General features: G+C 47.9%; 3 protein-coding genes across 4 annotated transcripts; 1 reads left to right on the forward strand and 2 right to left on the reverse strand.

Moving 5' to 3' along the window:
* Window positions 1-349: 349 nt before the first annotated feature.
* LOC104476843 (antimicrobial peptide THP2) lies at window positions 350-1,135 on the forward strand. Its single transcript, XM_010116767.2, has 2 exons — window positions 350-407; window positions 1,011-1,135. The coding sequence occupies exons 1-2, from the start codon at window positions 350-352 to the stop codon at window positions 1,133-1,135; spliced, it is 183 nt and encodes a 60-aa protein (XP_010115069.2).
* A 7,433-nt stretch (window positions 1,136-8,568) lies between these two features.
* On the reverse strand, window positions 8,569-9,504 carry LOC147601170 (ostricacin-2-like). Its single transcript, XM_086745343.1, has 2 exons — window positions 9,447-9,504; window positions 8,569-8,699 (listed from the first exon to the last, which is right to left on the reverse strand). The coding sequence occupies exons 1-2, from the start codon at window positions 9,502-9,504 to the stop codon at window positions 8,569-8,571; spliced, it is 189 nt and encodes a 62-aa protein (XP_086601469.1).
* Window positions 9,505-12,289: 2,785 nt separating this feature from the next.
* On the reverse strand, window positions 12,290-14,857 carry LOC147601171 (ostricacin-2-like). Of its 2 annotated transcripts, XM_086744604.1 has the most exons (4): window positions 14,800-14,857; window positions 13,503-13,583; window positions 13,024-13,150; window positions 12,290-12,511 (listed from the first exon to the last, which is right to left on the reverse strand). In XM_086744604.1, exons 2-4 carry the CDS (start codon window positions 13,558-13,560, stop codon window positions 12,499-12,501), a joined length of 198 nt encoding a protein of 65 aa, XP_086600730.1. In that variant the 5' UTR covers window positions 13,561-13,583; window positions 14,800-14,857; the 3' UTR covers window positions 12,290-12,498. The 2 variants fall into 2 exon arrangements, with proteins under 2 accessions (XP_086600730.1, XP_086600731.1); XM_086744605.1 differs by lacking the exon at window positions 12,290-12,511 and having other exon boundaries at window positions 13,020-13,150.
* Window positions 14,858-15,721: the final 864 nt, after the last annotated feature.

Raw genomic sequence — 15,721 nt, forward strand, 5'->3', positions numbered from 1 at the left:
TTAGATAAAAATTTAAGTAAAAGTAGTCATGACTGCATTTTGGCTGAGGACTATTTGCAAAATGTGAAAGAAATCTGGGCAACCAAACTATTAAAACAACTTAATGATCACATATCCTAAAATATTCTTACCCCATATATATTTACTTGTACCAGAAATGCTCACACAGCAGTCATGATGTCATACAGGTCTTACTGGTTATTTTCGGAAGTTTGAAGGAAAAAGCCACATAAATGCCACTTTGATTAACACAGGATTTATCTAGTTCAGAAGACTGTAGATCCCAGGCACCTCTGTCATATCTCTTTCTCGGTGCTCTTCCCTACAGTGACACAACAAATCTGCAGTCATGAGGATCCTTTACCTCCTCTTTTCTCTCCTCTTCCTGGCACTGCAGGTTTCTCCAGGTAAGACAGAAAAGGGATGCTGGAAGGGGATTTTTGTGCACCTGAAATAAACTTCCCAGCACATTTTAACCACTACCGGTTAAAATTGCTGGAAACAGAGCAGGAGTTAGTCAAATACCTCAGTGCCTATGCTCCCCTATGAAAACTCTCTCAAAAGTGGAGACATTATGACTTCTGAGGAAAAGTCATAATTCCTAAAAAGATTGTGCTAAACGCTCTGGTATTAGACACCAGAGATGTGGTGGCCATGAAGTCTGGCAACCTATTTTCAGATAGGAGCCAGTGTTAAAGCCTCTGGACCCATGACTCTTTCCATAAGGTAAAGGACAAAGCGTCAGGAGGTCTGTAACATTTCCCACCTGGACTTTAAGGCCATTCATTTACACGCACTGTGAGCTAAGGATCCCACCTCTTTGAGGTGTAGACTTGCTTTGTAATCTCACCTCTTAAACGGCCTTTCAACATGGCCAAATCTGGGCAGTAGACCTTAAGGCAAGTTGGTAGTGAAGGCAGCTCAACAAATTGGAAGCCCTGTTGGCATTATGAGTGCGTTGCCCTGCCCTGCAGAATGAGAGGGAAGGATCTTTTTTGTTATTGTTGCAGGTTTGTCTTCTCCTCAACGGGACATGTTGTTCTGTAAAAGAGGATCCTGTCACTATGGAAGATGTCCCTTCCACCTGGTTAAAGTAGGAAGTTGCTTTGGGTTCCGCAACTGCTGCAAATCGTAAGTTGGACATTCACCAAGGCTCATCTGCAGTACGAGGAGATACGTGCATTTTGCCTGCGTGCTTAACCTCAAGGTTAAGAAAGTTCAGATTGGATATAAGGAAAAAACACTATTATGTCATAAGGCCAGTCAAAGCATTGAAGTAGGCTGAACTCCACAGTGCTCCTTCCTCTGAGATGTGCACCATGATCTGCCCCGGCAAGAAGGATCAATGATGGTTGGAGATCTCAGCCTTGTGCTGTCCCAGCTCTCTTTGACTCCTTTACAGCTCCTCTGTCAGAGGAAAATACCAGGATTTAGTTATTTGCAGAAGTGGGCTGCTGTGCTGTATGGGGAATAGAGGGCGATGCAGTTACACTGCAGGGTGAACACAGATCTCTGAGTCCCGTCAAATGTGTGCAAAAAGTGCAACAGTGTTGGAAAAAGAAATTATCACACAAAAGATAGCCTTCTCTTTTCACTCAGGAATGAAGGCATTCACCCCTATATCAAGGGATATCAATTTAATTCCCTGCTTTTCCTGAAGCAATAAGAAAACACTCTTCTTACTCTTAGGTATGGGAGCACAGGGCTGTCCCAGCATGACTACACATGACACTAGGTGTTCTGGAAAGTATTTATACCCACGGGGAAAATATGCATGCACTGAGAGCAAGTAGCAGGGGAGTACAAGCAGAAAGAGAACCTGAATCTTTTTTTTTTCCTTTGTACAGGCCATGGGATGCTTAAAAACTTCGTGGACTGTCCACTCAAGAGTGATGAAAATTTCTTCTAAACCTAGGAATTTGCTTTGAATCCTCTTATTGCTAAACCACTGGATCCTGCTAAAAAGTCTAGCGTCCTTTCATTTTTAATGCAAAAAAAACCCCACTTTACGATGTAGCATAAATCCAAATGTATTCTGCATTGCTTTCCCTCCTTTTGAATAAATTGCTGTTGCTTAGCATTTACACCACTGAAACTTAAGCAACTGTTGCATGGGCTTAGGCTGATGATCCTACCTGAGCTTTGACTCACAAATCCCCAGACAACAAGAATTTACATTGCCAACTGCTCCTTAACTTGAGCCTTTCTGAGAAATACAACTGCCCAGGGTGGCGTAGTTTAATCTCACACGGGAACAAGCTCCTCAGCCTCTCAGTCACTCTCTCCACCCTCTGAGGGAATGGGAGAGAGAAAATGCAACAAAAAAGCTGGAGGTTTGAGATAAGGACAGGAAGAGATCACTGAATTTACCGTTTCGGGCAAAACAGACTCGACTTGGGGAAAAGTATTTCAATTTATTAATAATAAAAGCAAAGCAGGATAACAAGAGAGAGAAAAAAATTCTCCTCACCCCTCCCCTCTTCCCGGGGTTAAACTTAATGTCAATTATCCCTACCTCCTCCCACCCTCAAGTGGCACCAGAGGAAGAGGGAATGGGTTTACACTCGGTTCATCACAAGTCGCTTTACATTCTTGCTTCCTCCTCGGGGGAAGAACTCCTCACATTCCTCCCCTGCTCCAGCATGGGGTCCCTCCCACGGGCCACAGTCCTTTGTGAAACTGCTCCGGCGTGGGTCATCTCTTCCACGGGGTGCAGTCCCTCCAGAACGGCTGCCCCAGCGGGCCCTCCACGGGCCACAGCCTCCTTCAGGCCTCCACCTGCTCTGGGGTGGGGTCCTCCATGGGCTGCAGGTGGATCTCTGCCCCTCCGTGGGCCTCCCCGGGCTGCAGGGGGACAACCTGCTCCACCATGGTCTTCACCACGGGCTGCAGGGGAATCTTGGCCAGGAGCCGCATTACTGCTCCCCCTCCTTTTTCACTGCCCTTGGCGTCTGCAGCCGTTCCTCTCACAAGAAATTCTTCACAGCAGGCAGGCAGACGCCTCTCAGGATCTCTTCACATCTCATCTCCTCTCCACTTCTTGCAGCTGGGCCGGGCCGAGTTGGGCCCAGTCGGCTGCCCGGCGGGAGGCCAGAGGGTGAGGCCTGCAAGGCCCACAAGGCTCGCTCCTCCCCTTCTCTGGCCCTGCTTCTGCTGCTGCTTCTTTTTTTTTTCTTTTCTCCTTCTTAAATATGTTATCACAGAGTTGTTATCACTGTCATCCATTGGCTTGGCCCCAGCCAGTGATGGGTCCGCCCGAGGCCCAGCCGGGTCCACTGGACAAAGGGGAAACTTCTACCAGCTTCTCGCGGAAGCTGCCCCCGTAGCCGCCCCCCCTTACTACACAAAACCGCACACAGGGCTAGACCAACACGGACTGAAGACCTTACCCTCCAGCACCAAGAGACAGACTGGCTGGAAGAACTCAGCTTCCCTTTGCAGGAATGTGTTCAGATCCAAATTACTTTTTTTTTTTCTTGCTCTGCAGCAGTCTTTTCTTGGGGGAAGAGAAACAGAAATAGATAAAACCCAGACACTCACAATTCATTAAAATGTCAGCATGTGAGACTCAATGTTCTGGTTTCTGGCAGATGCCAGAGCATTCTGGGAAAGATGTAGGCCTATTTTCTTTTTTTAAAATAGTGCAACAATTTGTGCCAGTTCTTTTCTCTCCGGGAGTTATTTTTTCCTGCAATTTCACAACAATTGATGTAATTTTTGCTATTTTTCCCCACCCATCCCTCTGAGAGGATGCATAAAAGATAACAGATGAAGAGTAGCTTATGCTAGTCTCTCTTCATTAGCTCCTTTCCCATTCCCTCCACCATAGTTCACACTCTCTTCAGTTCTCTGTCGGGATACACACATTTCTGAAGCATTGTTCAGGAAGGGGTTTTGTTTTCGTGACAAAATGACACCATTTTTATATCCTATGACTGTTTCTTTGTGCATCTTAGCAGGGAACAAACTCATCCATCCACCAACGTGGCCATACATTCAGGCAAAATCTCATGCTTCACGCCTCTTCTCAGTGCATTTACAGCAGGCAGGTTATGTCCACCCTCAAAAAGCAGTTCAAAACTGATTCAGCAGATTTTAGAAAAATGTCTCCGAGCATTTATTTCTTCTTTTTCCTCTTTGATGTAGGCTGTAGACTTGCTCTCTATCGGCTAAGAGGAAAAGAAAGAGAATCCATAGGAGCCTTATGGTTAAAAGCAAGTCCAGCACCTTGTATTAAGAGGGGAAGAAAGACACCAGAACAGAGTTAAAGCAGTGAAACTAGAAAACATCAGGGTGTTTTTAGTTGTCAACACAACAGGAGTGATAAGTTTTGCTGAGAAATGTTAGTGTATGACAAAATTAATGTACAAAGAACATAGTTGTTGACTACTCCCTAACCAGCAGATAAGTAGGAATATTCTATTCTATTCTATTCTATTCTATTCTATTCTATTCTATTCTATTCTATTCTATTCTATTCAGTTTTAGCCCAAATAAATGATAAAATGTAGCATCTAGCTTGCTTTTGCTTGTAGGATTTCCTACACCGAACTGTGTTCAATGGTCTATACAGAGAAGGTCCTTAAAGTATACAATTTATGGCATTTAAAATTACAGATTTTAGTTTTTACAGTCCTGTAATAAACAGGACTTGCGAGAGGTCTTGACCATTCCACAACAGCACACAGAGACCAGGCAGAATATCACACAGGACTAGAAATGGCACTACGGCTAACTGAAGCCATCCTCACTGGTCTGCTGGTTCTACTGACTTGACTGACTGTGATGGGACTCTAGCCACCACTCCACCTGTAGTCATCCTAATTAAGTCAGAGAAATTGGATCCCCCCAAATGTGTTGAATACAGAATATATTGTGGAATATATGGTATGCATACTTCACAGGCCTTGTAATATTTGGTACTGAAATATTTCTTCTTGCCTCAGCCCCTCTCTTACCTCCTGCAGTTCCACCTGAACTTGTCCAAATGCTTATTATTCCCTCGAGTGGCACTGCTTGGCAGTGTAACCTTTTATGGTTATGTCTCGGAATGAAATGCACGCCATGGAAGTGAAGGACAGGAAACACCATTATTTCTCAACACGGCAGGAGTTAGTGGGTAGCTGGCCACCAACTGTTGAGGTTTCTCTAAAATTCAAAAGCTGAAATTTCTTGTGGATACTTTTCAAGCCTTGACATTTACCTTGACAAAAATTGTGGCCTCAATACACAGGACATTGCTTGCTATGAATGGCTAAATGTCACCCCTGTCCTGATCCTTGTCCCTGGCAGCCACAGGCACCAGCAGCAGCAGATGCTTACAGAGGTCTGTGGGCAGTGTCCCTTGGATAGGCAATACCCATCCTGGAGGCCCCAGGCTCCTCCTCATCTTACTCCAGCATACTGTAATCCTTGTTGGAGGCCCTGTTGGGAGCTGTGCTGCTCCATGCCTCATCCCACCACGCAGCAGGGAGGGATCTCCCTTACCCTCATCAGTACTTGGGCTGATCCCATGGGCAACCCCCAAGGAGACCTTTGTAGACCTTAGAGGGAAATAGGTCTCCCAGGCTGGCTGGGGGTCTCATGGATCAGATGGGTAGTCCTGCAGGGAGTGAGCAAGATGTCTTCTCTCCACCCATCTGGAGACAATCTGAGGCTAGACTGGCTGCTCTCTGTCAGTGAGCTGACCTCACCCTTTCCACAAAATGCCTCCGTGACTGTCATCTACCCGTGGGTAAATATGAGTGTGTATCTGTGAACACAGATGTTCATAAGAAGTTACTCTGGTTGTTATGGTGAAGACATCTCTTTCCAAGGAGGCCACCCTCAGCCATCACCAACTTTCTAGCTGGATATGCAGCGCTTGGCAGAGATGCTAGGCTTCTGTGTGTTGGCATTTGCTTCCATCGTGTTTCACTGGGTAACTTAAACTTCCACATGCTGTAAAGATGGCTTTATGCTGACCTTTTATTTTTCCAAAATGCACCACATTAAAAAAAGTGTTTGCAATTTAGTCTTCAGGGAGATCACTTGGCAGCAAAACTCTACCTAGTGATGGAGTTATGGAGCAGAAGGCTCAGAAGAGGTTTTCATTTTCTGCCTTACTCAAAAAGCAGACACATACATATCATCAAGAAGTACAGCACAGAGATACAGTTACTTCCCATCTTGACAAAGATGAACATCCTTCCTAGGGCCAAGCCATGGAACTCCCTGAGTCATATCATAGAATCCTAGAATCTAGAATCATATAATGGTTTGGGTTGGAAGGGACCTTAAAGATCATCTAGTTCCAACCCCCTTGCCATGGACAGGTACATCTTCCACTAGACGAGGTCGCTCAAAGTCCCAGTGGTCACCTCTCAGGACATATACAGGGAATGTCCTGTGCCCATCCTACCCCTTTCAGAGGTTTAACTGTCTGTTTTCAAAGCCAGAATTCACATGGAAGCTCCTACGTGGTCTTGAATAACTGTGCTGTATGAGACAGAGCTGTGGTAAGGAGGACTCTCCCAAACATCACTTGAGAGCTGCTTTTAAGCTTAATTTCTTTTCCCTGGCCCTTGCTTGAGCTTTGATCTTGGCTGTACACCTTGCTGGCCTGCCTTCCTGATTTGAACCTAGAGCTGCCTCGTTGCTACAGAGCCAGACTTCCCTGGTGGAACTGTCTGGCTTCACTGCTCCTTGACAAGTATTTTGGTCACATGCAGACGTGTGCACAAACATACGTGTTCACCTGCAGCACATCTTTGTGCGTTGGTTTGTAGAAGGGCTGAGGTTAGTACCTGGTAGCAGAGAGCAGCCGGGCTGGTCTCGTATGGTCTCCAGATGGGAAAAGAGGAGGAGGCATCCTGTTTCTTCCCTGGAAATCAGGAAACTTTAAGATATAGGTTACCCTCAGCAAACTTGCAAATAACACCAAACTGGGAAGAGTGGCTGATACACCAGGAGGTTGTGTTGCCACACAGAGGGACCTTGACAGGCTCAAGAAATGGGCTGACAGGAACCTCATGAAGTTCAACATGGAGAAATGCAATATCCTGCACCTGGGGAGGAACAACACCACGCACTGATATATGCTGGAGACTACTCAGCTGAAAAGCAGCTTTGTAGGAAAGGACCTCGGAATCCTGGTGGACACCAGGCTGAATGTAAGTCAGTGATGTGCCCTTGCAGCAAAGGCAGCTGTCCTGAAGGTATCCTGGGCTGCATTAGACCAAGTATTGCCAACAGGATGATGGAGACGTTCCTTTCTCTCTACTCAGCACTGGTAAGGCCACACCTGGAGTACTGTGTCCAGTTCTGGGCTTCCCAGTCCAAAAGAGACATGGGCAGACTGGAGAGAGTTCAACGGAGGATCCCCAAGATGACAAAGGGACTGGAGTGTCTCTCCTATGAGGAAAGGCTGAGACGGCTGGGACTATTCAGCCTGGAGAAGAGACGGCTCTGGGGAGACCTTATTAATGTGTACAAATGCCTGAAGGAAGAATGCAAAGAGGACAGAGCCAGGCTCTTTTCAGTGGTGCCCAATGCCAGGACCAGAGGCCATGGGCACACACTGAAACACAGAACATTCCCTCTGAACATCAGGAAACTTTTTTACAGTGAGAGTGACTGAGCACGGACACAGGTTCCCCAGGGAGACTGTGGAGTCTCCATCCTTGGAGATATTCAAAAACCATCTGAACACGATCCTCAAAACCAACTCTGGGTGGCCAACTTGAGAAGGGGCATCAGCCCAAATGATCTCCAGAGGTTCCTTCCAGCCTCAACGAGTCAGTGATTCTGTGAAACTACGTTCTTTATTGAAGTCAGGAAAGACAGCCTCTGCCCAAACAACACCAGGCCCATAACAGGATGTCTCCAGCCCATGAGCACTCAGCAGAAGCAGTGCTTCCACTCCTGCTGTCACACCACCTGGGGACAGTAGAGACAGGGAGGGGTGACGGCATCAGGACATGGTTCCAGCAGCCAGAAGTGAGGGGGACATCCTGCTCAGAAAAGCCAGGAATTTGTCACCGTTACCTGCATAAACAAAGAGCAATACATGGTCATCATTATTTATTTCTTGTATTCCTTCTTTGTCTTCCTCCAATCTATCTGTCATTTCTTCTACTATAAGGACCTGTAAGGAATCACTGGACAAACCCTCCTCAGATAAACTCCAGTCCTTATTGCAGATGACTTGGAGCTGTGCTTTTCTTAGTGGTTGCATCCTTGAACCCAAGGCTCTTCAGAAACCTCAACGAGATGGTCCTGTGCCCCATACTGTGCAAAGGTCAAACTTTGCTTTCCAACAGCATGGGAAAGTCTTCACGAAAGCCCTCAGTCTGGTCTGTTGGGGCTGAGGAGGATTGGGAAGATGCTGGCTGAATTTGCACTTCTTCAGGCCCACGCAGGGCAGGTTCAAGCAGTTTTACCAAGGGACCTTAACCCTCCTTCCCTGGCCTCTTCCTCTCGACATGAGTGCAGGAGGGTGTTATCCAGCAGTGTGGATACAAAGAGAACAGCAGATCTGGTTTGACCAAGAAAGCAGATAGCCAATTCCTGAATGTTTGGCCTTAGAACTTACCTTTTGCAGCAAACTATAAATGCTGAACACCGTCCAAAGATGTGATAAGGGTGATAGCATGTCAAAAAATTACAGAATCCCCCTTCTTGCTTACATTGATCTTTATTTCCTGGAGTCAGAGAGGCACCTGTACAGAGAAACAATTGAAAGGAAAAGATAGTTTGGGAGAATATTCTGTAATTCCAGAAGGGCTGGCACTCAACTAAGGTTTCAACTGACTTTGTGAGCCAAGTATTAAAATGACCATAATTGCACCTTCAGTAGCAAGTTGACTACCTAGAAGAACTATCAGCTAAAGCTCTGAGGCACAGGTATCCCTGGCCGTTTTTGGTACAAAGGGATCTTTTCCGTCATCCCACTGCCCCTGCAGAAGGAGCAGCTCTTCCATAAAGCCTTGGTTAGCTCACCCAGTCTAGGGTAGAGGGCTTTGATATCTCAGAATCACACACATCTAGGGGTCCTCAAAAGGTGTTAAGTATCTGTGATTAGACAACAGTCTTCCCCATCCATTTTTTTTTTTTTTCGGGTGAGCAGGGTAGGCTGCACAGGCTGAGACTTCAGCAATTGCAATGGGAGCTCATCTGGAGATGTGACCCCAGAGAAGTAGCCTACTGCCCAGGGTGGAGTCCGATCCCTCCCTAACCCACAGAAGGAGTCAAGCTCTTATTCCTGGATGGCTCTCTCCACACCAGTCCCTCTACTCTCAGAGGAAGGGGCATGGTGAGAGCATCCCTTGCTATATCCCATTGCTTGACTTTTCATGCTAGAGCAAAGCCACAAAACCATTCCCTCCTTTGAGCATCTCTAAAAAATATGGTCAATTCCCACTGATCGGGGCTCACACTTCACCTGTTTCCCTTCTTTTTCCTCTCACCTGCAGCATCCTGGACCAACAGGAGGAAGAAGGGGAAGACCAGGTACAGGATCTTCATGGCTGATGCCTGTCCCGGCTCTTCACAGAGCTGCGAAGGGGGACACCAAGGTAATAAAGACCTGGAAGACTCCAGGTGATGCAGAAGCCTGGGCACTCTGGTATAGCAAACTGCAGATGTGTTATCCTGAACAAAAGAAGATGGTGTCGTCTGTAGCTTATTCACAAGAACAATGGCTACCTATGCAACTTCATAAATAGTCTGCAAATAGTTCAAAATGTTTCAGGAAAGGCAGTACCTAAACACATATTTTTCAGTTATCTTCCTTATGTTTTCTCCCAAACACAAACTGGAGAGTGGCTCCTCCCTTTAAGCTATGGAGTTCCCATTTCCCCAGAGTACAGGATCCTGGTGCTCCTCTTAAAACACCACATAAACTTTCCGATCTCTGCTGCGCTGAAGAAACGCTGGACCCAGCTTCAGCAGATTCCAGGCTCTAATGGGAAGGAATTCATATTTTCAATTTACTTTTTTTTTTCCCTGGAAAGCTCAGATGACATCATTATGTGAACAGATATGTCCAACAGTTTGTCATTTAGACAGTTCCACTATAATGGGACTAGAACAGAGAGACTGAATGGGTGGCCAACCTGAAAGAGACCCCATAAATACTTGCCTGATGAGGGAAAGTCTTGGTCTTCAGGCAGCAACAAACACTTCAGGAATCACTTGTGTCCAGATGCCCTTGGGGTCAAGGAATACCACTTTGCCCAAAACACCCTGATTTTATATCACTCCTGGTGAGTGAGACACGCTTATTCTCATCACCACGTCTCCCCTTGCCCAATCAGAAAGTGACCCATCTGCATGGGGATGGTGGGGTTGCACCCCGTCCCTCCCTGCTGCAGTGGCAGAGGCTGAGGTGCCTCCTGGGGGCTGTTGCAATCTTCACTGTTATCCTCACGCAACGTAAGTTGTGACACCCTCTTGCACAGCGGGTACACAAGCTGTGGTGGCTTGGCTTGAACCGCCTGGACTTTGCCTGGTACAGACAGCAGCAACCAGTCTCAAAAAAGTATATAAGGTTTCCCTCCTTGTCTCCTCCAATCTGACAAAATAATCCAGTTAGCATGGGATTTACAGGAACATAAGCAGTATTATAAACCTTCTTACCTTTCAAGATTATAAGAGGGACTTTATGTCTTTATTTGAAGTTTCCTCAGATGTTTTGGAAATAACATATTGATTGTTGCATGAATTATGAGCTGATATTCAAACTCACACGTATATCAACATCTCCAGTTCACTGCTTCCATGTAAGTCATGTCATATCATGAGTAATAGAAAATATCATTTATCCATTGATCTCCTTTTCTCACTATTTCTTCTCTGTCTCTACTATATTAAACTCATGAAGTGACTTCCCACAACACCATCAGTTTTTTAAAAGATGTTCTGGGCAAAGGAGCCCATGGGACAGCAGAACAACTTCACCTTGCTGAGATAAACGGTGTTCACATTGATTGCTAAATGTCCAGTCAAATTATACATGAATGAACGCAAAGGAAATGCTCCTGGAAAGTCAGTGGGAACTTGCTATGCTGCGTACAGGACCTGGACAGCAGAGTGGGAGCTGCTGGTGGATGTGAGGAAAGACCCTAGCTGATGTGGATACAGCCCTTGGGGCTGTGCAGATGCCCACTCACTCCAACAAACCTCCCACAGAAATTTATGTCACAGGAGACTGGGCTATTCCGAATCCAGCACAGACCTTCAGCTTCAGGATGAGGGCAGAGATGCCCTGGGAGGAAATGCAGGCATCTGGGAAGGGCTGCACACTCAGTGGGGAAACAGAGGGTGAGGAAGTCAGGGATGGAGTGCTGAAGGTGATCTGCATCCTCAGAAGGGAAAGGGTTTATTAAAACAGCCAGGGTCACTAGCTGCTGACATACACGTACATGGACATGAGCGTTTAACTACACAGGGCAGAGGTCTGCACTTGCAGAAAGGTTGAAGTCACTGGCTGTTGATGGAGAAAAGTGTTGCAATCTCAGTTTATCTGAGTCAGGCAGAGAAGAGAAGACACCCTGCTTTCTCCCTGCCGAACCACACTTCTGGACATTTCCAGGCTGTGGTCCATGGGACCCACTGGAGATGTCACCTTGAAAAGGAGTGGGACAGCCAGCCCAGGAGACCTACTTCCCTCCAAGACCTATAAAGGTTTATTTGGGAGCTGTCTGCAGGATCAAGCCCCTCCAGGAGGGATGTGGCAGGGACAGAGGCTGTGGGGCCGGTAGAGGAGTTGGTGCTGTGGGACTGACAGTAGGGAAGGAGCTGAATGGGAGCTGCTCTGTGACACTCAGCCTCACTGCAGATGAGGGAGATGGAGGTCCCATCCCACTGCGTGGTGAGGCCTCTGGGATGGGTCGAGTGGGCAGCCCTGGCCATGCCCACCCAAGGGACACACCACCCAGCATAGCCCTGCGCATGAAGCCATGGCTATTAGGGAGAAGAGACACCCATGACCAAGAGGACCAGGACAGAGCTCCTGCTCCCCAGGAGGGAGCATCCACAGAGCAGCTTCATCACACCTACACGAAATGTCCTGGCCTGGCCCAGCAGGGATGGTGAGGCTGGGTGTCCCCAGGCCGCTGCCAGGCAAGAGCATCCCCACCAACAGACACGGAGGTGACCAGGACAGATGTAGTGGTGATCCCCAGCGTCCCCACGCACTTCTCCTGCCACCAACCCACCGCCACGCCCAGAGCGAGCAGGCACGGCGCACCCCCCATCACAAGGAAACAGCCACACGTCCCACTCCCTGCAAGGCCAAACTGCTCGTTTTTATTCAAGCTGGGAAAAGCAGCTTCTGCCCCAACAACGCCAGGACCACACCACGGTGTCTCCAGACCATGAGCACTCAGCAGGAGCAGCACTGCCACTCCTGCTGTCACACCACCCGGGGATGGCAGAGGCAGCGAGGGGAGAGGACATCAGGAGATGGTTCCAGGAGCCACAAGCGAGGGGAACAGCCAGCTCACAGAGGTCACGGTTTCATCCCCACAGACTGTACAAAAAAAAGCAGACAAGCACGTCACCTCCTGTCACTTACTTTGCCCTTCCTGACAGTCTCTCCCACCTCCCCTGCCATGACAAGCAACTCCATGTGGAAGAGAATTGGGCTCAGCAGAGGTGAAGTTCAGTTCTTATTTTAGACAGTTTGGACCCGTGTTATCTTCGTGTTGACAGCCCTGTCCCCAAGCCTACGTAGATGCAGCAAAAACAGGATCACGTCCTCCATGCTGTCCAAGGCCAGTGAATGGTTCACTCTTTGCTCGCTCGGGAGAGCCCTCTGCAAGGTCTGAATGGGATTCATGGGACTGAAGGAGAGTGGGGAGGAGCTGCCTGACCTTGGGCTCCTTCAGCCCCACTCAGGACGGGTCTAAGCATCTTTCCTTTCCTACCCTGGCTTCTGCCTCAGAGCCTATATAGCACTGAGTCATCAACTAGTCATGGGCATGTAAACACAACGGCAACTCTTTCTGCCATCATAGCAGCTTTTCTAATTCCAAAACTTACTTTTTGCAGCAAAAGAAAAACCTTGAACATTTCCCATTGATGACAAAGGGGAAAGAGCACTTCAGAAATCCACAGTAGCCATTCTGTCGAATACATTCTTCCTTATTTTCTGGAGACGCGGTGGATCCTGCACAGTGAAAGAAGTCAAAGAAAGTGAGTTTGGGATAACTGCAAAAAATGTGTGTGGTTCCAGAGGGGCTGCCGCTGCCCCTGGATCTCAGTCTCCCAACATCTCTACCTCTCGAGTAGAAGATTATCTTTCCTGCAGCAGCCTGTGTGCACATGGGGAAAACCATAGGGAAAGACCAGTGTGAGGTACAAGAAGTGCCGTGCTGGCTGCTCAGCTGCCCAGCCGTTCATCGGAGCCAATCCCTCCCAAACCTTATAAATAGCTGATGAATCTAGTCACTTCCCAGGACATGAAGGACCCTGCTGATGGAAGCTCACACCTCACTCCATCTCCCCTCTTCCCCTCTCACCTGCAGCACCATGGAGCAACAGGAGAAAGAACGGGAAGAGCAGGTACAGGATCCGCATGGTTGATGCCTGTCTTCACGGGGCTGCAGAGAGGACACATCAAGACAACAAAGAAAGGACATGGACAAGGCTGGACACGCATGGTGAGCCAAAAAGCAGAAGCGCAATCTCCAACAAAAAGAGATAATAACGATTCTTAGCATTGCAACTTCACAGGTACCGAGAGCATTTCAGGAAGCACCAGCCTGTTGGACAACCTCAAGTTTATCTCATTGTCTTCTTCACAAGTCTTCCTGATGTTTTCCTCAAAACACAGACTAAAGGGTTCATGCCTAGTCATTGCCGTTTTACTCAAATCCACATCCACTGAAACTCAGACTATAAGGAAGGGAAAATCACTTTTACAAGTAATGGTCCCTCAGAACTTCTGCAGGGCATGTGTTTGTCCCCTGAGCAGAATTTTCCAGAGAGACAGGAGGTGTTTCTGCTGTCAAGAGGTGACCCAGGATACATTTGCCAGAACAGTCAGCAAACCAGGATTACCATGAGGGCATTTACTCTCTCCCTTCTGCCTCTTCTTAATCAAAGACCAGAGCAGAGGAGGTTTGCACATCAGGAGATGCTTCTGCCAACACTCAGCGCCATGCCCATAGTCAAACTGGAGTCGAGAATTTAGGGAAATGCATGTACCTGGAGACGTCACGCTATATGAAAGGTTAGCCAGTGCTCTGCATCACCTCAGCCAGTCCAAAGCTCGCTCCCCAAAACACTCTGCCCAATCACCTCTGCTTCCCTGGACTCAGGAAAGTCCTCACAGCTCGGCCTGAAAGCGTCCATCCTCAACACAAGACCATTCCCAGGCTTCCCAGCAAAGACACTCCCCAGCCCCACCGACCCAGGGAGGAGAAAGAGTCATGGAAATGTGACACAAATCAACCTGTTGAGTTCACTGAAAGCCTGAAAAGGTGGAAAATCTCTGTATTGCTGTGGGAGAAGCATCTCCTTGCTCCTGAGGAAAGTCCCCGTTCCCCCAGAACAGAAGATCTCAGGACCCCTCCTCAAGCACTAAGGCACCTTTCTAGTCTCCTCTGGAGTCAGGAAACCTTAGTTCCAGCTTCCAGATGTTCTGGGCTCTGATATTCATATGAAGATTTTTATTCGCTTTCCTGGAAGCTCTGATGCTTATTTACATTCAGAGATACTTCCAACAGTTTGTCATTTAGATGATTCCAGGAAGACAGATTTACACAGAAAGGCTGGACGGGTGGCCAGCCTGGAAGAGACCTCGTCATCACCTACCTGATGAAGGTGTTCGTGCAGAGTGCACCAAGGCAGCAACAGGCTGTAACGATCCGACCAGGAATCACTTGCACCCAGACGTGTTATGATCAGGGAGTGTCACTTTGCCCAAAACACCCTGGTTTTACACTCTTGCCAGTGGGTGGGACATGCGCTTATTCCTGCAAGCCACATCTCCCCTTGGCCAATCAGAAAGTGACCCATCTGCGTGAGGATGATGGGGTTGCACCTCATCCCTCCCTGCTGCAGTGGGAGAGGCTGAGGTGCCTCCTGGGGGCTGTTGCAACCTTCGCCGTTATCCTCACGCAACGCGTCTTGTGACACCCCGCGGCACAGCAGGCATACGGGCTGTGGTGGCTTGCTGAAAAATCTTTGGGATGAACAAAGCAACTGGCTGGTGCAGACACCGTTCTGTAAACCAGCTGATCCAACCAATCTGCATCTCCTCCTAAAGCCATCCAAGGTGAACGCATTTTACATGGATGTAGCCATGGCTTGAAAGCCAATGCGATGGATGCCATCCATGCAATCAGGAAAGTGCCATTCTCTGCCGAGCAAGAGGGGCTTGTGCTGCATGCTGCAAGGGTCGGTCAGAAAACCAGTATTGTCTCAACCTTGTCATCGAGGACTTCCAGGTGGACTATGGACTTGATCTGGGCTAAAAGTTAGGCTCACAACTTGACATGAGTTGCTGTGAGCAGCCTGCCTGAGATGCAGTTGTTTTTTTTTTTCCTCCTGGGAACAGAACGGAACTGTTATGGACAAGGCCGACTCTGGCCTAACGACAAAATGTACAACATCCTTGAAGCAGCAGACAGAGTGGCGCAGAGGTGCCACGGCTCATCCCTGTTGTCAAAACTGGCAGAGATAACCGTGCAGCTGCTATCGAGGAGTATGAATCACAACTGCTGTCTCAAAAACA

Source organism: Chlamydotis macqueenii, chromosome 3 (assembly GCF_036417535.1).
Source record: "Chlamydotis macqueenii isolate bChlMac1 chromosome 3, bChlMac1.mat, whole genome shotgun sequence".
NCBI lineage: Eukaryota > Metazoa > Chordata > Aves > Otidiformes > Otididae > Chlamydotis > Chlamydotis macqueenii.